This window comes from Bos indicus x Bos taurus, chromosome 25, assembly GCF_003369695.1.
Source record: "Bos indicus x Bos taurus breed Angus x Brahman F1 hybrid chromosome 25, Bos_hybrid_MaternalHap_v2.0, whole genome shotgun sequence".
NCBI classification, from domain to species: Eukaryota; Metazoa; Chordata; class Mammalia; order Artiodactyla; family Bovidae; genus Bos; species Bos indicus x Bos taurus.
Genome location: NC_040100.1, coordinates 42054245 through 42075099, shown reverse-complemented (window position 1 = coordinate 42075099; position 20855 = coordinate 42054245). Strand labels below are relative to the sequence as shown.

General features: G+C 66.5%; 1 protein-coding gene across 4 annotated transcripts; it reads left to right on the top strand.

Annotated features, from left to right (window-relative positions):
* Nucleotides 1–3603: 3603 nt before the first annotated feature.
* On the top strand, nt 3604–20385 carry CAPN15 (calpain 15). Of its 4 annotated transcripts, XM_027527737.1 has the most exons (13): nt 3604–3833; nt 8952–9232; nt 13428–14856; nt 15538–15746; nt 15824–16007; nt 16081–16304; nt 16977–17102; nt 17178–17330; nt 17611–17772; nt 17861–18087; nt 18250–18416; nt 18504–18682; nt 18753–20385. In XM_027527737.1, exons 2-13 carry the CDS (start codon nt 9051–9053, stop codon nt 18928–18930), a joined length of 3420 nt encoding a protein of 1139 aa, XP_027383538.1. In that variant the 5' UTR covers nt 3604–3833; nt 8952–9050; the 3' UTR covers nt 18931–20385. The 4 variants fall into 4 exon arrangements, with proteins under 4 accessions (XP_027383538.1, XP_027383540.1, XP_027383539.1 ...); XM_027527739.1 differs by lacking the exon at nt 8952–9232; XM_027527738.1 differs by lacking the exon at nt 3604–3833 and having other exon boundaries at nt 8816–9232; nt 18757–20385.
* Nucleotides 20386–20855: the final 470 nt, after the last annotated feature.

The following is a 20855-nucleotide window of genomic DNA, read 5'->3' as shown; positions in this document are numbered from 1 at the left end:
CACAGCCTGGGTCTGTTTCTGTGAACTTGAGCTGCCCGAGCCTTCCTCGCAGGCGCTGGGCACTGACCTGCACGCTCACCCAGTTTTCACCCCAAGAAAGAGCTCCCTGCCACGCGCCAGCAGCCTGGATGACACGGGATGTGAGCACCCAGGGGCCCCAACAGCAGTGAGAGGCCGTGCTGGGGGGCTGGCCAGAGGCTGCCCGCAGCGTCCTCTGAGCTGGGCAGCAGGAGGCCTGGTCTGGCCAGCCCCTCCCAGAGGCGGTGTGCGGGATTGCCCCGCCAGACTGGGCCCCCAGGGGAGCCCATCCAGGGCACCTTCTGGGCCAGGGCGATACACTGGGGCCTCAGGGCTGTGTTCATGGTAGGACATGGGCCTTGAGTGTGGCCTGGCTGCTGACATGGTGCCAAAGGCCAGCTGGGCAGGACCCATGGGGCGTGTAATCATGGGTAAAGAGGGCTCCAGGAGGGGCAGGCACAGAGGACCCAAAGGAAGACACTGGAAAGGCACAGGCCCTGTGAGACTGTAGGGCAAGGCTTGGCAGGGGGGCCAGGGCAGGAGGGCCCGGGTGGTTCTAAGGGTGAGTGGCCAAGTCTGACTTGAAGTGGGGTGTCAGCCAGAAGTCCCCAGCACTCGATTCCCTAGCTAGGTGTTTGTGACCCCCAGCACTAAGGTGCCTGTGTACTGGACACAGGTGGAGACAGGCCCTGCCCGACAACCCAGTGGGGCAGAGAAGGGCTGGAGTCAGGGCTGCTAACCGTGTGGCTCCAGGTGACCGCAGGCAGGGCCCCCTGGCCTCGTTCTCAGCTGGGGGTGGGGCACTGGAATCAGAGGGTTGCCAGGGGCCTGGGCACTGTGGGGGGCAATTTGATGGTGTGGATGTGTCGAAGTTCTGCCTGGAGCCTGCACCCTGGCCAGGATTCCAGGGGGCCTGGAGAGGATCAGGCCCCCTCCATGCTCCTGGTGCTGAGGGGTGGCTCCCCAGAGTCCACAGGGCCTCACCGAGTTCAGTAGTGAGGCTGGGACTTGTACCTGTCCCCCCACCCCCGGCCCACAGTCACATGGCCGGGGCAGCCAGGGAGGGCAGCACTGTGCCCAGCCTTGGGCTGCAGGCTTCACCCTTAGGCTCTGGGTGGAGCTGTGCAAGGAGGGGGGCTCAGCGCTCAAGGTGCCCAGCAGCCGTGACAAGTTCAGAGGATCAATGGGCACCTGTAAGGGCCTTGTCCCCAGCCTGGCGGCACTGAGGGAGCCTCTGCTGGCCTGGGACGGTCAGTGCCTCTATTTTGACACTGGGTTACATCCTGTAGGGCCCATCTCTGCCTGGGAGGAGAAGCTGAGTGTGGGGGGAGGGCTCACTCTGTCAGGTAGGCCAGAGCCAGGCAGGGGTTCCTCCCTGAACCCTGCTGTTTCTTCCTCTCCTAAACTCAGGGGCCTGTCCGCAGCCCTGCTGGTCCCAGCAGCCAACACTGAGGCCCCTGCCCTGGCCTGCAGGGGTCCCAGCCCCCTCCACACAGGGTGGGCTGGGAGACCATGTGACGCGGCAGGGCCTGGCTGCTGCCCAGGACCAGCTTCCTGGCGAGCTCTTTACAGGACCGGCCCAGGCGGGGTGCGCCCAGAGTGCGGGGAGGCCGCAGGGGACACAGGAGGCCGGAGGGCGTCTCTCCCGGGGGGACCCTCCACCCTCAGTCCCAAAGCGGATCCTGTCACACTGCTAGAACTGTGGAGCCAAGGTCTCGGCCTGTTCGTGACCAAACTAAACAGAGCAAGGCTCTGCCTCTCCTGCACAGCCACCCTGGCCCCGGGCCCCTCGTGTCCCACACGCGCTGCCCTGCTGTGGCCGAGGCCAGGTCAGGCCTGTCCGCGCTGAAGGGTGGCCGCTCTGCACTCCCAGCCCAGGGGCCCCAGTGCCTGTCACAGCAGGGAGGGTCCCCGTGCCCGCATCCCCGCAGATGCTCTACTCCTCGAGAGCATCTGGGTGTTCTCACTGGTGTGTCCTAAAGCCGGGAAGAGCATGGGGGAGATCTGCCCCCAGGGACTCCCCTCCCCTCCAGGTGGCTGTCTCCTGAAAGTCACCCTCTGCTTTGTGGTTCCTTCCCCAACCGGGAATAGAGTGAGCTGGCAGGAACCTGCCTCAACTTCAGCTGTTTTTCTTGTTAGGAGGCTACAGGGCTGTGGACATCAGCTCTGACGCAGTCACCCCAGGCAATGCACAGGGAAGGAAAGGGACTTGTGGTCACTGAGCCACCACTGGGAGTCAGCCCTTGACTCTGTCCTCAAGTGATTCTGCAGCAACCAGGCCTTGGTCAGAGGCCTATCACTGCCACCTTCGTGCAGGTGAGGAAGCTGGGGGCGGGCTGAGTCCCTGCGGGCACTCAGGAAGGGGCTGTCTTGGCTGTGTCTGAAGCCCGAGTATCTGGGGTGGGGACGTAGCTGTCCTGGCTGCAGCATCTGGAGATGGAGGTTTTTCAGGAGCCCTGAGCGCTGTCCCCGAAGGTCCTACTGACTGGACGCTGAAGCAAACATCACCTAACTCCCGGTGCAGAGCCCCTTTCCGTGTGGAGGCGGAACTGGACCACGCCCACTCTCCTGAAATCTGGCCTAGCGGAGGGAACCTCGCTCCCGTCTTCCCGCGTGGGCCGTGCCTTCTCCGGCTCCACACACCCCCCGAAAACCAGGGTCCCGGAGTTCCGCCCTCAGCGTCCCCTCGCCTCACTGCGGCCTCCGCGTGCTTCGGGGGCGCCAGGTAAACCGCTGACACCAAAGCTCTTTCAGCCGGTCCTGCTGCCTCTAGAAACCCTAGGCGTCGGAGGGCAGGGGGCCAGGGGCAGGGCCTACCCCCAGTTCCGCGGCTGCTGAGTTGTCAGAGTGACCTCCCGCTGCCCGACGGGCAGGGGCAGAACGTGCCTGAGGAGCCGGTTCTGCTCGGAGGCCCCAAGTATCACACTGGCTTCCTCCCTGCCGGGGGGCCGAGCTGTGCGCTGTGCCTCCCTCGGTCCTCCGGCGGCCCGGGGGTGCTGGTTCCCCCGCTGGCCGAGGAGAACCCGGGGCTCGGACACGCTATTCGCCCAGGTCACCCCCCGAGTGGCGCCGCCCTTGTCGGCCCAGCGAAACTGGAGCGTCGGACCGTGAAACCTTTGCGGGTCCCCAGGAAGCAAAAAAGTTTGGAGGGACCCGGGAGGGAACTGGCGCATTTACCGGCTCCGCGGTCCTCAGGGGCCAGAGCCGGATCCGCAGCCGGGCGCCTCCCAGCACAGAAACCGGAAGCGTCGCGACCGGGCCGCTGAAGGTCCCGTCCCTTCCTGCGGGCCGGGCATTCAGGGGGTTGTAGTCCTCGTTCCCTCCTCGGCGCCTCCTCCAGCACGGCTCGCCGCCCGGCAGCGGAATCCACCACCTCCCTCGGCGCCCGCGGGCGGGACTGCCGGGGACATCGGAGGGCGCCAAGTCGGGGCGGCTACAGGCAGCCGCCCGGGAGTCCGCCTCCCAGCCTGCCTCGCGCGCCGTCCTGGACTCCGCCTCCCGGCCTGCCCCGCGCGCTGCACTGCCTTGTGGGAGCGGTAGTTCGGGCGGGCGATTCACAGTGCCGCGTGCGCCCCGGGCGCGCCGTAGCCACGGGGCCCCGGCCGGGCGCTACGCTACGGAGGCGGCGCAGGGTGCGGCGCGGGCCGGGCCGGGTCGGTGCGCTCGCCGGCTCCGCCACTCAGAACGAGAGGCTGTCGGGGCCGCGCGTCGACGGCAGAGGGCCCGCCCTCCCTCCGAGAACAAGTTGTGGGCCGGCCGGCGCGGGCGAGCGAGCCGGGCCTCGGGGACTGAGGAGGCGCCGCGGGTTTGCGGAGGTGAGTCCCGTCACCCGGGCCAGGCCGGGGCCGGGGGCGCGGCCTGGACCCCCGGGAGGCCGTGGCCGACGGGCGGCGCCTCCTGGGCACTGGGTGGTCGTGGCCGGGCTGGGGACGCTGTTGGAGAGGGGAGCCGCCAGGACCTCGGGCGCCGGGCAGCGGGAGACCAGCCCAGGGTCTGAAGGCGCGGGAGGCGGCCTCAGCCCCTCCTGCCCTTGAGTGCCCTTACCTCCGGTCAGTGTCCCGGCCGCGGCGGCATTAGGGGAAGTGTCCGATCCGGCCCTGTGGAGTGGGGGAGCAAGCGCGTCCTGTCTGCCCGCTGGCCACCAAACACGCTTCCTTCTCCTGTTCTTTTCCTGTTGGCGCTGGAGCGAACCGAAAAGTTACCATGGTGGCCCCCAGAGTGGCTGCCGGGCTGCCGGCCCACCCGGCTGCCCGCAGGAGGGGGCCCTTCTGATCCTGGCCAGGGCAGCCTTGTGTGATCAGATGGCCCTGATGGGGCTGGCTGTCGGGCCCCCTTAACACGCAGGAGTTTGTGACCAGACTGCAGACAACAGGACCCCAGTAAGGTCCAGCCTGGGAGTTCGGGGTCTTGTGGCTGCCAGCCCTGCTCAACTGTGGGGGAGCTGGGACTCAGCTGGGTGCTTGGTTGTTCTGTGCTCTCCTGAGAGCCCCTCCTGTGGGGCCCCCTCCCTCTGCCTGCCTCTGGGGGCAGTGTAAGCCCCTGTGGGAGGACCCCGCCCCCAGAGCTGGACTCCAGGGGAGATGGAGTAAGTTGATCCTTACACTTCTGAGGGCCTTTCTCAACCGTGGGGAGAAGGGTGGGGAGAAGGGTAGTGTTTCTGTGGCCCAGGTGCCTGGAGGAGGGCCCCAGATGGGCGGGGAGCCTGGGAACCCCTGTTTTGAAGCCCTGCTGGTGGGTGCAGCCTGGCCTTGGTGTCAGGCACCTCTCACTTTCTCTTGGGTTGTCCTGCTCCCTGAAGGAGTGCTTCTTTTTTCTTCTGCGTCTGAAGCTGTCTAGAGCTGCTCCCTGTGAGCAACCAGGCTGGCGACCTCGTGACCTCCTGAAAGCCAGGCTTAAACTCAGTGATTGCTAGGCTTTAGAGAGGGAGCGGGTCTTACCTTGTGTCTCTGCTCTAAGGACCCCTGTCCCAGACCAGGTGCTCTGAGAGCAGGAAAGGCTGGGTCCTCCAACCTTTCTGGACGGGGTCATTTGCTAAAACTCTTTGGTTTCAGGCTCTGCATTAGACTCTCTGGACCCGTGTCAGACAGCATCCTGCTGAGCCCTGCTTTACAGACAGGAGGCCCAGGCTGAGGGCAGCCGGGCTGTGGGGAGGGATGAGTGGGCTGCACATCCAGTCCTTCCAGCCCCTGCTTCCACCGCCCCCGATGCTTGTCTTTTATTTGGGAAGAAGGACTCTGCACCCTAGAGGTTCTCTAAAACCATAGATGTCTTCATGGGCCTCACAGGGTTGCAGAAGAGCCTGCGGGGCTGGGTGTGTAAGAGTCCAAGCCCAGACTCGGCCCGGGTGCTCCCTGCCCCCAGGTCAGTCGCTCTTTTGCCCACACTGACTCCAGCCCTCCCACCTGGCACCTGCAGGAGCATCCCAAAGCAGGGACATGGTGGTGTCTCTCTTGCCTAACCTCTTGTGCCACGTTCCCAGGCAGGACCACCCCCCCAGCACCTCCCCCCCCACCAAGAGTGCCCAGTAGGCCTGTGGGGTCCCTTTGGTGTCCCCAGCTCCCCGTGCCCAGCGCTGCCCCAGCGGCACCGAGGCAGGTGGTCAGCAAGCATCCTGCGTCAGCTGCAGGCTGCTCTGGTGACCCAGCTCTGAACTCAGAGGGGCCTCTGGGCCGCAGGGCCAGAACGGCACCTGCTCCTGGGGATGAGAACTGGCCCGCCCGTCTCCACCTTCCTGGATGAGGGGAAGGAGGGTGTGGGTGGAGTTTGGACTTGGACACCTGCCCAGGCACACCTGTCACTCTGGGTCACCCTGTGGATGGCTGTGCTGGAGCTGCCAGGACGGTGCAGGGAGCTGGGGGCCACAGGGGAGCAGCAGGGACCCGACACCCCCAGGACGCGCTGTCCCTCCAGTGAGGACTTGTCCGGCGCTCTGGCCTCCCTGGCCATCCTGGCAGCACCATCTCCCTCCAGCAGCGGCTCCACCCCTGCTGTCTCCTTCCCCCTCCCTGGTGGCCAAACCGCGGGACAGGGCTGGACGGCTCTGCGAGACATCAGAGGGAAAGCAGGCTGATAGCTGCTGTTGATGAGAGCCGTAGCGTCCGTGTCCTGAGGAGGCGCTCATGGCTTCGCTCCCTCGGCCGCTGGGCTGAGCCTGGAGCTGAGGCAGTGCCTGCTGCTGACCCTTCCATGGCCAACCTGGAGATGCTCCCCACGGCCCATCTGCCTCCCCAGGGTGAGCCGGAGGCTCCAGTGCCTTTATGTCTCTGAAGCAACTCTGCCTCCACGAGGCCTGCGGTCACCAGCCACCCAGGCCGCACTGCTCTGCGGCCACTTGGCCAACAGAAATGGGGAAGTGCCAGAGGCAAGCGCCTGTCATCAGGTGGCTCTGAACTTGTGAACTGGAAAGCGAAGTCGTGGTGGCATCCCTGGCTCCCTGGCAGAAGTTTCGTTTTTCTTGAGGCTTGACTGAGCGGGTACGACTAGAGACAGAGAACACGCTGGGACTCTGCATCCCATCCTCCGGTCTCCCTGCCAGCGAGCCACCCCTCGCTTGTGGGTGTCACTCTGGGGAGCTGTCTCCACCCCTCCCTCCCAGAAAGCAGGGGCCTGGAAGCAGAGCCCTGCCGGCCATGTGACCCGCACAGGGTGGGGGGCCCAGGATCCGGACCGCAGCTGGACACTGCGGGGCCAAGGTGCGGAGACAGCGGCCTCCTGAAGCATGTGCGGGGGAGGGTCTGCGGCCGGACTGTTTCCTCCCGGACTGGGTAGTGGAATGCTGGTTCCTGTTTTGTTCCTGCAGCTGGTTTTCAGGCGACATTGATGGTGACTCTCAGCAGAATCTCCACAGCCCCCTCCTCAAGGTTCTGGCCCGGCCGGTGGGGGTGTCTGGGCCTCACAGTGCACCTGGGAAGGACAGGAGGCGTGTGCCCCTTGGGCAGGTGGTACCAGGACCTGGGTCCCGGGGAGTCTTGCTGACTGCTTGCTGAGAGCCCTGACTCTCGCCCCCCAGGCACTTTTCCCTGGTGGCCCCAACCATGGCAGAGCCAGGGTGTGGGAGGCCTTGTCCCCTGTGGCCCTGGCTGGCCTAAACAGTGGTGGCCTTGGACCCGGCAGCTAGGAGCAGCTGAGTCAGGCCCCAGACTGCACAGTGTGAGGCCCTGCCGCCAGACGGGCTGTGGCCAGGAGCCTGGGCTCGGGCTGGGAGGTGAGGGTCAGGGGCAGGTCTTGCAGGTAGGCGGCCCTCCCCGCCTGGACAGGTCTGGACTTTGGCCCTGGAGCAGCAGCCCAGCCTGCAGGCTTATCGCCAGGACCCAGAGTCCATCGGCCAGGGGTGCCAACCTGTCTCCCTGCTGCAGGACTCCGCCTGCCACCCCAAGACCAAGGTTGCACGGAAGCCAGGCCCTGTCCTCGCTACCTACCCTGGGCTCTGGCTGTGGGTGGGCCGCCCCCAGCCATCCTCTGTGCTCTCAGTGGGCACGGGCCGAGCTCCTGGTCAGCCCAAGCCTGGACCCGGGCGTAGGTGCTCCTGCTCCATAGGCACCTTCGTGGCTCAGCTTCAGCTCAAGGCCTTGGCCACTCAGGGTTTGGCTGCGGAAAAGGAGTGTTGGATACGCTCGGGGTCTCTCCCTGGGAAGGCGCCCGCGTGGGGTGGGGGCAGGAGGCTGGGGGCTGGCCTGGTTGCCATGCGTCTGCCTTGTCGCCGTGGAGGGGCAGGTGTCCTGAAGGACCTGCTCGGCGTGGGCCTGACCGCCGTGAGCGCCCCCTCGCAGCCCAGGGTGCAGGGCTCCGGCTGCAGCCGCCGCCCGCGTGTGACTCGTCCCCGTGGGGTGAGCGTCCGCCGCGGGAGGGGAAGGGCCGCGACTGGAGGCTCACACGGGCCTCACCCTGACGTCAGGTGGGCCTGGCGGCGTGTCAGGCGTGTCGGGTGTGTCGGGTGACGAGTCCGTTCCCCTGTCCTGCCTTTTCCACGTGGCTGTCGGGAATGAGAAGTGAGCCCTGTGGCTCGTGCGTGCTCCGCTGGTGGCTCTCCTGTCGGTGGACGTGGGGAGCGTTGGCTTTGCAGCCACTGGGGACCCGCACCCCCACCCCGCAGTTGGCTCTGGTCAAGCTGAGGGGAAGCCTGAGTGGTGGGTGACTTGCAGGGGCACCGGGCCTTCAGCAGCCTGTCCAGCCCTGGTCTGGGTCCCTTGGAGGAACAGGTCCGGCAGGCGTGTTGCTGCCCGGCTCTCTGGCCTGACTGCAGCCCTGAGGGCAGGGCCCAGGCCCTCCCCCGTGCGGAGCCGCTGCACTGCTGGGCCCTGGGCGCCTGCTGGGAGGGCGTCGTGTGTGATGGACCTGGGCTGAGGCAGAGCTGCTGGTCACCTGCTTGACCAGAAAGCGAAGGGGACACCCATGGCGGCCCAGAGGCGGCCCAGGCGTCTTCCCTCGCCTGACTAGGACTCACCTCGTCTGAAAGGAGACGGGCCCCCCACCACCACCTGCCAGCCTCCCACCTCAGGGCAGGAGCACCTGGGCCCACGCCTCCTGAGAGCAGGCAGCCTCCTGGGCCCCTCCCTGCTCACCATATCCAGGTCAGGGGAGGCTGTCCTCCACAGGGGCCTTGGTGGTGACTGTGGACGGTGCCCAGGGCTCGTCAGCCCTACCGGGCGCTCCTCTTCCAGCTCATGTTCTCTGGTTAAACATCTTCTCAATCATTTCTTTCAGGGTGAGACCCATTCTGAAGGCCAGCAACCGTGGCACAGCCGCCTTGCCCTGGGGGCGCTGAGGGGGCCATAATGGGGGGCGCCACGGGGCAAGGGGGACCCCACGGTGGCCCTGCTGCAGGCACCCCTGCCTCCCCGGAAGCTGCGCGTGTGCTGGGACCCTCCAGGCGCCGTAGTCACGTGTCTCTTCTCTCTCTGTCTCTGTCATTTCTGTTGTGCTCCTCGGACCAGCCCGGCTCGCGAGGCCGCCCTCCTCCATGCTCCGCCTCGCCCGCCGTCGCCGGCGCCCTGTGACCAGGCCCGGCGCTCAGTGTGGCCGCCGTGGGGGCCATGGGGAGCTCCGCCTCCTCGCTGGCCGCCGAGACCGAGTCGGACCACGGCTTCCCCCGGGGCCCACCCTGCCCGGGGCCCCCGGCAGCGGCTGGCTGGGGTAGGAGCGGCCCCGGGGGGCCTGCATGGGGCGACAGCCTGGGCACCCGGCAGCACCCGCCCCCACGGCCCCGGGCCCGAAGGTAAGCAGGTGGAGCAGGGGCGGCCCCGGGCCCGAGGGCGGGGCTGCCGTCAGGTGCCCTTGCTCGGCTGGCGCCTCCCAGACAAGCGGGCCCTGTCCCTTAGGGCCCTCTGGAGACTCTTTTCACCCCAGAGACCCGGGCGACTCGGGCTGCTCACTGGGCAGAGCACACCCGGGACCCCCGCCCCCTGGAGCTGGGCTGAGGGTCTCAGAACCGCAGATGGTGGGGCCGGGACCGCCACTGCCTCAGGCCGGGGTCTTGCTTGTCCGCTGGCTCTGGAGCGGCTGCTGGAACTGCTTGCTGGGTGGGGCCGGGGGCACGGCACGCACCGAGAATGCTGCTTGCTTCCCGTGGAATCTGGGGCCCTGCCGTGGCCCGACGTGTCGCCCTGTGACGTGGCTGCCTGCAGGGGGCAGGGGGTGTGGGTCCCACTGGCGAGCCGCCCTCCGCGTGCCCATGTCCTCCAGCTGCAGCTGCGGCTAGACTCGGCCCCGGCTGCCTAGGCTCCCCCGGTGAGCTCCACCTCCGGGTGCTGAGGTGAGGGGTGGGCAGCCCAGCCAGGATGCCCACTGCTGAGACCTGGTGGGATGGACTCCCAAATGCCCCCACACACGGATGCCCCAGCTTCTCCACGTCCTGCAGCCTGACTGGAGGGCGAGGGGCTCAGCAGACACTCAGAGTCCACCGCCCTTGGGCCAGAGGGGGCACTTGGCCTTCTCGGCGCCCCGGACCACCTCAGGGGCTGCAGACACCGCACTCCGCCAGCAGCCCTCGGCGGGCACTTCCCTCGGACACAGCTCACTTGTGCAGGACAGTACCTGGTGTCTGTGGGGCCCTGAGCGTGTCCTGGGCTCACCGTCTAGGCGGCCGGCCCGTGCGTGGAGCAGGACCTGGGTCCTGGCAGGCTTCTGGGGGTAGCTGAGTGACCCAGTGAGCGTAGTCATGGAGGCCCGCGGCCCAGGGGGGCGGCTGTGGAGCAGGGGCCTCGGCTCCCTGTGCTGAGTCAGTGCCGGCTTGGTTTGGACGGCGCGCACCTGCCGTCAGGGGCTCCACTCACACAGTGGGAATCACACAGCGTGTGGCCTCTGTGTCTGCTTCTCACTAAGCGTTGTGTTCTCAGGCCGTCCGCGTGGTAGCAAGTGTTGGGACTTCGCCCCTTTATGGCTGAGCTATGCTCCGCCGTGTGGAGTAGGCCTGCTGGTTACTGATGGACACTCGCACTGGCGGCTCTGCCGCTGTGGACGTGTGTGGAGAGGATTTTGCACAGACACGTGTTGTTACTTCTCTTGCGTAGCTACACAGAATGAGGTTGCTGGTGTTCACTGTAAGTTCACGTTTAACTGTCTGAGGAGCTGCCAGGCTGTTCTCCACAGTGGTCGCCCTGTTTCCCAGACCCCCAGCCATGCAGGGAGGGCTCTGGTTTCTCCCCGCCCGCCCCGCCTGCATGCAGGGTGGTCGCCGTGCCGCTATGACCGGCATCTCCCCACGGGCCGCTGTGTCCCTTCGCACCTTCTACACGCACGTGTGTCGTTTCATTTCCGGGTATTTACGTCCTCAGGGTAAGTCCCTGGGGAGGGGGCAATTGCTAGGCCTCAGGGAGGGGCACGGGCCCCGAGGCGGGTGGCAGAGAGGTCGGCTGTCCAGCCCGCACCCTCTCGTTCTCTGGCCCAGTGCCGCCAGCAGTTAACTGTGCCACCTGGAGTGAGTCAGGAGGAAGAGCTGCCAGTGACCTTGAGGAATCCACAGGCACCCGACTAGACACGAGAGGAGCAGGCAGGGGGCTGGTGCGGCAGAGGCAGGCCAACCCTCCCCATGCCTCCGCTGGACATGTGGACGCGCATGTGGGTGGTCCGGGCAAGCCATCCCTGCCCTGAGGGGTGCCCCCTCCACTGAAGAGCCTGCAGGTCTGGGCTTGGTCCCACTGCCAGGCGGACCAGGAGCTGCAATGCCCAGAGGACCTGGGCTTGGTGTGGGTGTCGGCCACTGCAAGCTGCAGGCCTCCCCTGGGGACACAGGCCGAGGGGCCGGCGCAAGACTGGCTGAGGGTGGCCTCGGAGGGAGGTGCCCATGTGCCCCTTGGGACCAGCTGGGGGTCGGGGTCAGGTGGGCGTCCTGCCGGGCAGCGCGGCCTCAGGTCTGCTGGCCTGACCAGCCGGGTCCTCGAGTGGGGACCCCTCTTACTCCTCTAAGCTTTCCAGGGAGCCGAAGGCTATCTCCCAGCTGCTGCAGCCCCTGTGTCCCAGGAGCGCCCGCCCCCACCTCGCTCTCACCTGGGGCTGAGGCTGCAGCCCAGAGAGCTGAGGCTGAGCAGGCGTGCGCTGTCCGCCCCACCTGCCTGCCTTTGCATCCTGAGGGTGAGCGCCCAGCCTCCGAGAGTGCCCGGTACTTGGGAGTGTCTGTGTGGAGGCTCCGGCACGTTAGGGTGCTGGGAGGTGACCCTGGCTTTGGGGCTGGGGTGGCGAAGGCCCAGGCTCCTCCGGACACCCCGCCGCTGCCCCCTGAGCCACTTCATCCCCGCCCACCCTGTGACGTCAAGACTGTCCCCGAGGGGGGCAGCCCGCACCATCTCGCGCTCTCCTGGGACGCCAGCTGAGGATCCCGGTGTGGCCTCATGCTCATCCAGGCCTGGGCCCGGCCAGCTGTTGGGCTGGGCTTCCTGCCCTCCTGCGTGTGCTCAGCACGCCTGGACCACAAGGGGCCTGGAGCCGAGGGCAGGCCCGAGTCTTCCCCCAAGTCTCCCCCAGGCCTCAGGGGCACACGGTGCGCAGGGCGGCCGTCTGAACATGGGCCCGGGCTGCAGCGTGTGTGTGGCTTGTCTGTGTGGCCGCGTGTGCCCATGCCTTGCCTGTGGGCCTTCCTCAGTGGGGAGTAGCAGGGGCATCTCTTAGGTGTTGGTGACGCAGAAGCCCAAGCTGACCCGACCAGGGCCTGTCCACTATTGTGGCGCTGCGGCAGCTGCAGACAGCTCTGAGGCTCAGCCCCGCACCTGGGGAGGCGGCGGCGGCCTGCACTGGCCCAGGAACCCTCACGCTGCTTGGAGGAGGGTTTCTGTTTGTTTTGAAGAGGGGAGTTTTCTTTCTCCCTGGAGTGTTTGGCGTAAACGCAGCACGAGAAGCACGAGCTCTGCGCCTTGCTGTAAAGAACAGTTGCTGTTTCTGCCAAGCAGACCAGCTACCGTCAGGGCAGGAGAGCGCGGACGCCCCCCACTCGGGCTGGCCTTGCGAGGCAGTGGGAAGCCAGCCCGCTCCTGCCCCCTGCTCAGCCCGCGGGAGCCGCTGACTCCTCCTGCCTCTGAGTTTGCCCATCCTAAACCTCCCCATGGGTGAATCACGCCACGTGTCGGGGCCCAGTGCCAGTGTGTGTCCGTGCTTCGCTCCTGGCTGCTGAACGGTGTTCCTTATTTATCCATTTACTCATTGATGGACACTTGGCTTGATTCCACCAGTTGGCTGTTGTGGGCAAATCTGTCGTGAGCACGTGTGGATGTGTGCTGGTGAAGAGCATGTACCTGGGGTGGAGTTGCCGGGTCCTAACTGTGGTCCTTGCGTAGCTGCTGGGGAGCCATCTAACAGTTTTCCGCAGCAGCTGTGCTATTCTGCGCTCCCCCAGTGATGTGGGAGACCGGGTCACTCCAGCTCCAGGTCCTGGCTCCTGCCCTGCCGGGTGGGCTGGTGCACTTTGCATTTCCCTGACTGATCCGCTGAGCAGCTTTCCACAGGCTTCTCCGTATCTCTGGGGAAAGTCGCCTCAAATCCTCCGCCCATTTTTAAAACCAGGTTTTTGTCGTGTGGTCATAAGAACGATTCATACGTCCTGGGTACTAGACCCTGGTTAGACGCACAGTTTGCAAATGCTGTCTCCCGTAGGGTATCTTCTCGCTTTCTTTATGGTGTCCTCTGACTCGTGGAAGATGTTAGTTTTTATGTTCTTTTGTTTCCTCCTTTGTTTGCCTGCATGGTCATGAAAATTTACCCACTTTTTCTGCTTCTAAGAGTTTCATAGTTTTCGTTCCCATGCTTAGGTCATTAATCCATTTTGAGTTAAGTTTTGAATATGGCGTGAGGTACGGGTCTGGCTCCTCCTTTAGCATATAGATCCCATTTTCCTAGTGCGTTGGTTGAAAAGACCATCCGTTCCCCGCTGAACACTCTTGATGCCCTTGTCAGAAACCCCTGACCACGGCCTTCCCTTGCAGCCACACGCACTCGCCCGGGCCCATGGCCACGGTCGGGGAGTGGGCCTGCGCACGCTGCACCTTCCTGAACCCAGCCGGCCAGCGCCAGTGCTCCATCTGCGAGGCCCCGCGGCACAAGCCCGACCTGGACCGGATCCTGCGGCTCAGCGTGGAGGAGCAGAAGTGGCCGTGTGCCCGCTGCACATTCCGCAACCTTCTGGGCAGGGGGGCCTGCGAGATGTGTGGCTTCACCCCCGAGCCTGGCCCAGGGGCCTCCCCGCTGCCCATCATCAACGGGGTGCCCCCAGAGCCCCCGGGCAGCTGCCGGGACGAGGCGGGGCCCCTGCGGACAGCGGGGCCGGTGGCTGTGGAGCCGGCAGGTGGACGGCCGGCGGAGGCGGAGGGGCAGGAGGGGGGCGCGGCTGCGCCTGGGAGCGGCTGGGCCTGCCAGCGCTGCACGCTGCACAACACGCCTGTGGCCAGCTCCTGCTCGGCCTGCGGGGGGCCCCGGAAACTCTCGCTGCCCAGGATCCCTCCCGAGGCACTTGTGGTCCCGGAAGTCGTGGCTCCTGCAGGCTTCCCCGGCACGTCGGCCCCCGCCCAGCCTGGGGAAGGCGCGGAGGCCAACACTCCTTCTGCCGTGGACCAGGAGCCCCCCCGGGGGCCACCCTTCAGCCCGTTCTCGCCCACCCTCCAGAACAACCCCGTGCCTCGCAGCCGCCGCGAGGTGCCCCCCCAGCTGCAGCCACCGGTGCCTGAAGCCGCCCAGCCCTCACCCTCTGCCAGCTCCAAGGGGCCCCCCCAGGGCCTGGGGCGGCCCACGACCGGGGCCTCCCGCCTGGCGGAGCTGCTGTCAGGCAAGCGGCTGAGCTTCCTGGAGGAGGAGGCGGCCGAGGGAGGCCCCACGCTGCGCCCCCCGGGTCCCGCCAGCCCTGCACACTGCGAGGCTGGCAGCAGCACACCAGGCAGCGACGTCATCGACCTGGGCGGTGACAGCGTGCGTTACACGCCGGCCAGCCCCTCCAGCCCCGACTTCACCACCTGGTCGTGCGCCAGGTGCACGCTCAGGAACCCCACGGCGACCCCCCGGTGCACGGCGTGCGGCTGCTCCAAGCTGCACGGCTTCCAGGAGCACGGTGACACCACCGCCCGCTGCCCCGACTGCAGTGCGGACCGGCCCGGGCCCTGCCCAGCCCACAAGGCCGGCCGCCCCCTCCCCGCAGCGCCATCTGAGCGCCCGGGCCAGTGGGCCTGCCCCGCCTGCACCCTGCTCAACGCGCCTCGGGCCAAGCACTGTGCCACCTGCCACACCCCCCAGCTCATGGCGGCCCAGCGCCGGGGTGTGGCGCCCCTGCGGCGCAGGGAGAGTGTGCTCGTGGAAAAGCGGCGGCAGACGGACGAGGGCGAGGCCAAGGCCCTGTGGGAGGACATCGTGGCCTTCTGCCGGGAGGTGCGGGCACGTGGCGCTCCCTTCGTCCCCCGAGCCTCAGCTCCAGTGACCCTCACGTGACCTCTCACCTGAGATCCTCAGGCCCTTTTCCTTCCATGTCTGCGAGGGTCCTGACCCCTTACCCCCAGCGTGCGTGCCAGCAGCAGTGGCCTCACGGGAAGGTGGGGACAGGCAGGCCAGGTGCCGCCCCTGGATGCAGAGCCCCAGCTAAGACAGGTGCCCCCTGTGCTCTCTGCCCTTGGACTGCAGGAGGCTAAGCCCAGGGCGTCACCCCCAGGGGCCTGGAGGGGGGCATCTGTCCCCCTGGGCTGCTGCCCTCTGTCACTGCCGGCAGCCCGTCCAGAGCTGTGTCCTGGCCACCCTACCCCCGTCAGGCCCCCCACCTCTCTTTCTAGGGCCTTCAGCGCCCCACACCCACACCTGCAGCCTCCAGGCTGGGCCCCTCACGTCCCCTGGGACACACATACCTCCCACTGGCCCATCACCAGCCTGCTGTGCCCTGGCTGGCTGCAGTCCACCATGCTTACAAAGGGTGGTATGGGCCTCATGAGGCTCAGCCGTGCCATCTGCAGGCTGCGAGCTGCACGCTGCCTCCCTTCCTCTCGGGCTCAGGTAGCTGGGTACTCTCTTGGGGTGGGATGGGGTTCGGCCTGCCCTGAGTTGTGGCCATGGTCTCTGCAGAACAGCGTGAACTTTGTGGACGACAGCTTCCCCCCTGGGCCTGCGTCTGTGGGCTTCCCCGTGGGTGACAGTGTCCAGCAGCGCGTGCGTCAGTGGCTGCGGCCGCACGAGATCAATTGCTCCGTATTCAGGGACCACAGCACCTCCTGGTCTGTGTTCCACACGCTCCGGCCCTCTGACATCCTGCAGGGTCTCCTGGGGAATTGCTGGTGAGTGTGGGTCTCCCACCCAGGGTGAGGGAGTGGGCGGGCGGGCGAAGCTCCCCCTGAATCCTGGTCTCGTACAGGTTCTTGAGTGCGCTGGCAGTGCTGGCTGAGCGGCCGGACCTGGTTGAGCGGGTGATGGTTACGCGCAGCCTGTGTGCAGAGGGTGCCTACCAGGTGCGGCTGTGCAAGGACGGCACGTGGACGACGGTGCTGGTGGACGACATGCTGCCCTGTGACGAGGCCGGCTTCCTGCTCTTCTCCCAGGTGGGCGGGGGCGTGGGCGGGTGGGCGGCAGGTGTGAGGAGGCAGCGGCCTCACGACTCCAGCCCCCCCGCAGGCTCAGCGCAAGCAGCTGTGGGTGGCCCTCATTGAGAAGGCGCTGGCCAAGCTGCACGGCTCCTACTTCGCGCTCCAGGCCGGGCGTGCCATAGAGGGCCTGGCCACGCTCACCGGTGCCCCCTGTGAGAGCCTGGCCTTGCAGGTCAGCTCCACGAACCCCCGCGAGGAACCGGTGGACACTGACCTCATCTGGGCCAAAATGCTGAGTTCTAAAGAGGCTGGGTAAGAGGGACAGCCACTCTGGGGACCTGGAGCAGCGGGAATAGTCAGGCCAGTGCCCTGATCTGCACCCACGTTTCACAAGATATTTCTGGCACGGGCTAACCACAGCTGGGAGGCCCAGCTCCCCATGCTGTGCCAGCCACCCCACCTGCTTGGATGGGGTGAGGGCAGGTGGGGTGTTGTCTGTCAGCTTGTACCTAGAAGGCCCTGTCCTGACCTGGGCCTGTGATGACCATCAGCACCCTTGGGAGTCCACGTGGAGTGAGCGCCGTGGTGGCACCTGGCAGTAGCAGCCCCCAGGGTGGATGGGTTGGGGGAGCGGGGGCTTCTGAGCCCCAGCATGCACTGGCCAGTGTCTGGGGAGGGTCCAGGACCCTTGCCCTCAGCTGTGGTGGGCAGTGGCATGGCTCTGCCCCTTGGGGAGCAGCGTCTCTGAGCTGGCGGGGCCCCCAGCCTTGCCAGACCTCCACGGGACCCAGGCCTGCCCGCCCCGCTGAGCTTGGCCCACCACTTCCTGAGCCCCGGCGTCCCACGTGGGTCTCCCACAGGCAGGGAGACCCCCACCTGGAGCTGCACCTCCCCAAGGCAGGCCAGGACAGCAGGTGTCCCCTAGAGAGGGAGCCCACCCCAATACCAAGGGGCCCCGGTCAGCGGGCTGCTCTAACTGCACAGGTTCCTCATGGGTGCCTCCTGTGGTGGGGGCAACATGAAGGTGGACGATGCTGCCTACGAGAGTCTAGGCCTGCGTCCCCGCCACGCCTACTCCATCTTGGATGTCCGGGATGTCCAGGGCTCCAGGTAAGGATGGGCGTGGTGATGCATGGGCAGGGTGGGGCCGTGGGAATGGCCCCCGACCCTGTGGTCTGTCCGCAGGCTCTTGCGCCTACGGAACCCATGGGGCCGCTTCTCCTGGAACGGCAGCTGGTCAGATGAGTGGCCACACTGGCCGGGGCACTTGCGGAGTGAGCTCATGCCGCATGGCAGCAGCGAGGGTGTCTTCTGGATGGAGTACAGCGACTTCGTCAGGTACCACGCTCACCCTGGCGAATACAGGGTGTTTCCCAGGAGCTCTGCCTGTCTACTGCCTGGCGGGAGTGCTTCTGCTGGGGCTCTGCCCGTTGATCAGCCTTAGGGCCTGGCGCCCCCTGGCGGTGTCCACAGACAACAGCCAGGACTGGGGTATCTGAACACGGATTCCAAGAGTTCCCATGGGGCAAGAGCCTGCTGCAGTCACCCTGCCCAGGGACACATGCCGTGCGGGCAGCTGGGTGGAGGCCACTCAGCCAGCTATCCTCTGGCTGCCCAGGTACTTCGACTCCGTGGATATCTGCAAGGTGCACTCGGACTGGCAGGAGGCGCGGGTGCAAGGCAGCTTCCCCAGCTCGGCCAGCGGGCCGGTGGGTGTGACGGCCCTCACGGTGCTGGAGCGTGCGTCCCTGGAGTTTGCCCTCTTCCAGGAGGGCAGCAGGTGGGCCGGGCGGACTGGGGGCGGGATGGCAGGGTGGCACAGGTCTAGGGGCGGGGCCTGGCCACTCGCAACCTTTCCGTTCGCCCAGGCGCGCGGACTCAGTGGACAGTCACCTCCTGGACCTGTGTGTCCTGGTGTTCCGGGCCTCCTTTGGCAGCGGTGGCCGCCTGAGCCTGGGCCGCCTGCTAGCCCACAGCAAACGCGCCGTGAAGAAGTTCGTCAACTGTGATGTGATGCTGGAGCCTGGCGAGTATGCCGTGGTGTGCTGTGCCTTCAACCACTGGGGCCCCGTGCCCGGCCCACCCGCCCTGCAGGGTAGGTGACTGTGGCCGCTCAGCCCCAGGCCCCGCCCACACGGCCCCGGCCCCGTCCCACAAAGCCCAGACCCGCCCATGGCCCCCAGGCTCCGCCCACACCGTCCCTATTAGCTCGGGCCCGCCCTACACTCTCCCTCATTCTCTCCCTCCCTCCTTGCAGCCTCCAGCCCCTCAGCGGGGGCCCCACGCAACACCCCAGAGGCGCCCGGCCATGTGCTGGCCGTGTACAGCTCGAGGCTCGTCATGGTGGAGCCCGTGGAGGCCCAGCCGACCACCCTGGCCGACGCCATCATCTTGCTCACGGAGAGCAGGGGCGAACGCCACGAGGTGAGTGGGCGGGCGTGGGCCCTGGGGAGGCAGCAGGAGGTGGCTGCCCACGGCCCGCCCACCCACACCTGCACTGCCTGCGCCCAGGGCCGCGAGGGCATGACCTGCTACTACCTGACGCACGGCTGGGCGGGGCTCATCGTGGTTGTGGAGAATCGGCACCCCAAGTCTTACCTGCACGTACAGTGCGACTGCTCCGACAGCTTCAACGTGGTGTCCACGCGCGGCAGCCTGCGCACCCAGGACAGCGTGCCACCCCTGCACAGGTGCGCCCCGCCCCGCCCTGCCCCCGGCGGCCTGCTGGCCCCACAGGCCCTCACCGGCCCCCTCCCCCAGGCAGGTCCTGGTGATCCTGTCTCAGCTGGAAGGAAATGCTGGCTTCTCTATCACCCACCGCCTGGCGCACCGCAAGGCAGCACAGGCCTTCCTCAGTGACTGGACGACCTCCAAGGGCAGCCACAGCCCCCCACTCACGCCCGAGGTCGCTGGCCTGCACGGGCCCCGGCCGCTGTGACCTCCTTGCCCCCACCTGCCTGCCCCCACACGCACTTTATGAGGGAGACCCCAACACAGGACGCTTGAACCACAATCTCAGGACCCCCACCCAGGGAGCTCCAGCTGTGGGCACAACTCCCCCGGCCCTCCCCCCACCCCTCCCTCCTGCCCAGGGCCTCCCAGCCACCCAGCAGATTACCTCGAACCCACCTCCAGCTCTAGGGGGACATGTGCCAGCCTCTCGGACCAGGCCACCTTGAGATCTGGCTCCAACCTCCAGGGTCAGGGTGAGGCTGCTCCTTATCCATGGGCCCAGGTCTCCTGCCCGGATCAGGCAGCCATGTGCTCCAAATCCAAATCTGGGCAGGTCAGAGGCCAGGACCCCAGAATGAGAGCAGGGACCACCCTTGTCGTAGGGGTCAGAGGTCAGGACTCCAGGGTGAGAGCAGGGACCATTTCTGTTTTGTGATCAGAGGCATAGGACCCTGAGGTGAGCAGGGACCACCCCCTTGTTGGGTCAGGCCAGGACCCCAGGGTAAAAGTAGGGACCACCTCTATTTTAGGGGGTCAAGGCCAGGGCCCAAGGATGAGAGCAGGGACCACCCCAGTTTGGGGAGGTCAGAGGTCAAGACCCCAGGGTGAGAGTAGGGATACCCCTTTGTGGCCAGAGGTTGAGAACCTTTCCTCAGTTTGCCCCCATATCCCACCTATCCGCCCCACCCCCCGCAAGCCCTCATGTGGCCAGCAGGGGTCCCTGGAGCCCCAGCAGGGTCCGAGGAGGCAGGTGCCTGGCAACTGTGGGCTGAACCAGGGTGGGGAGGGACACTATGCAATTCCTGGCATGCCAGCCAGGATCGAAGCCATGCCCTGGGCCGGGGCTGGGGTGGTGGTCAGGTGGTCCTGGGCCCAGCCCCGTGCTTGGCACCACCTGACCTGCAGGAGAAGCAGAGTCCCAGAGTCCCCCAGGCCGTGTCCAGGCACATGCAGGGTGGGCCCCAGCCCCGCACCCCTCCCCCCTGAGCCAGCGTTCTCCCTGTGCTGCTCAGCCCTGAGCTCTGTGTCTGCCTGGGGACGACTAAGGCCGCTTCCTGGGTGCCCAGTTCACTGCCCAGCAGCCCCTGGCAGCGAGTGGCCCTGCCCGTGGTCCCTCGCTTTCCGTGGGGCTTGCTGGGTGGGGGAGGGGCAGATTCACGCCTGGAGAAGCACTAGGCCCCAGCCCCCTTTGTACTCCTTCCGTTACTCTGAGTGGGGGGTCGCCCCTGGAGAAGCACCAGAAGCACTAGACCCCCACACCCGCCCCCTTTGTACTCCTCCTCGTACTCTGAGCTGTGAGTATTTTTAACCCTGTACATACGGCAGCTCTTCTGACGCAGAGACTATTTTATCAACGTCAGCGCCATCCCCGTAGGATGACCCCATGGGTGTTTCCAGACTCAGGCTCCGACGGACCAAATAAAGATGTTTTGTTTTGTAAGTTTGTTCTCGTCTATCTCTCCCCAGGGCCCCTGGCCCCTGGGCTCCTCTCTGGGACAGAGCTGTGCCCATCTAGGGACAGCCTCTCTGGGATGCCTGGGCAGGTACCCAGGCCTGCCTCCCAGGGAGCCTTCAGGGGCACCCTGCCATCGGCTGCCTGCACCCCAGGAAAGACAGGGCATCCAGCTGGGGCAGAGGCTCAGGCCCAACCCTGTGGTGGTTTGCAGACTGGTACCCATGAAGCCTCAGAAGGGCCATGCCTGTGCCGGGCTTTTCTTGGAGAGAGAGCTGTGTTCCAGGCACCTGTCTGGATTTGTCGGTCCTGGGCGGAGCAGAGGGAGAGTGGGCCTGGGAGATAGCCACCCTGTGCCCACTCCCTGCCAGGCTGGGTGGCGTGCGGCCTGCAGTCCCAGCCCAGGCTCTGTGTGGGGCCAGGCAGGCCAGCCTCCCAGCAAGAAGGGGGGCTGGGGT

Coding starts and splice junctions, on each gene's coding strand:
- CAPN15 (XM_027527737.1), top strand. CDS start 9,051: ATGGGGAGCTCCGCCTCCTCGCTGGCCGCCGAGACCGAGTCGGACCAC. Junction 18,417..18,503: donor GCAGGGGCGAACGCCACGAG/GTGAGTGGGCGG, acceptor GCCTGCGCCCAG/GGCCGCGAGGGCATGACCTG. Junction 18,683..18,752: donor AGCGTGCCACCCCTGCACAG/GTGCGCCCCGCC, acceptor CCCCTCCCCCAG/GCAGGTCCTGGTGATCCTGT.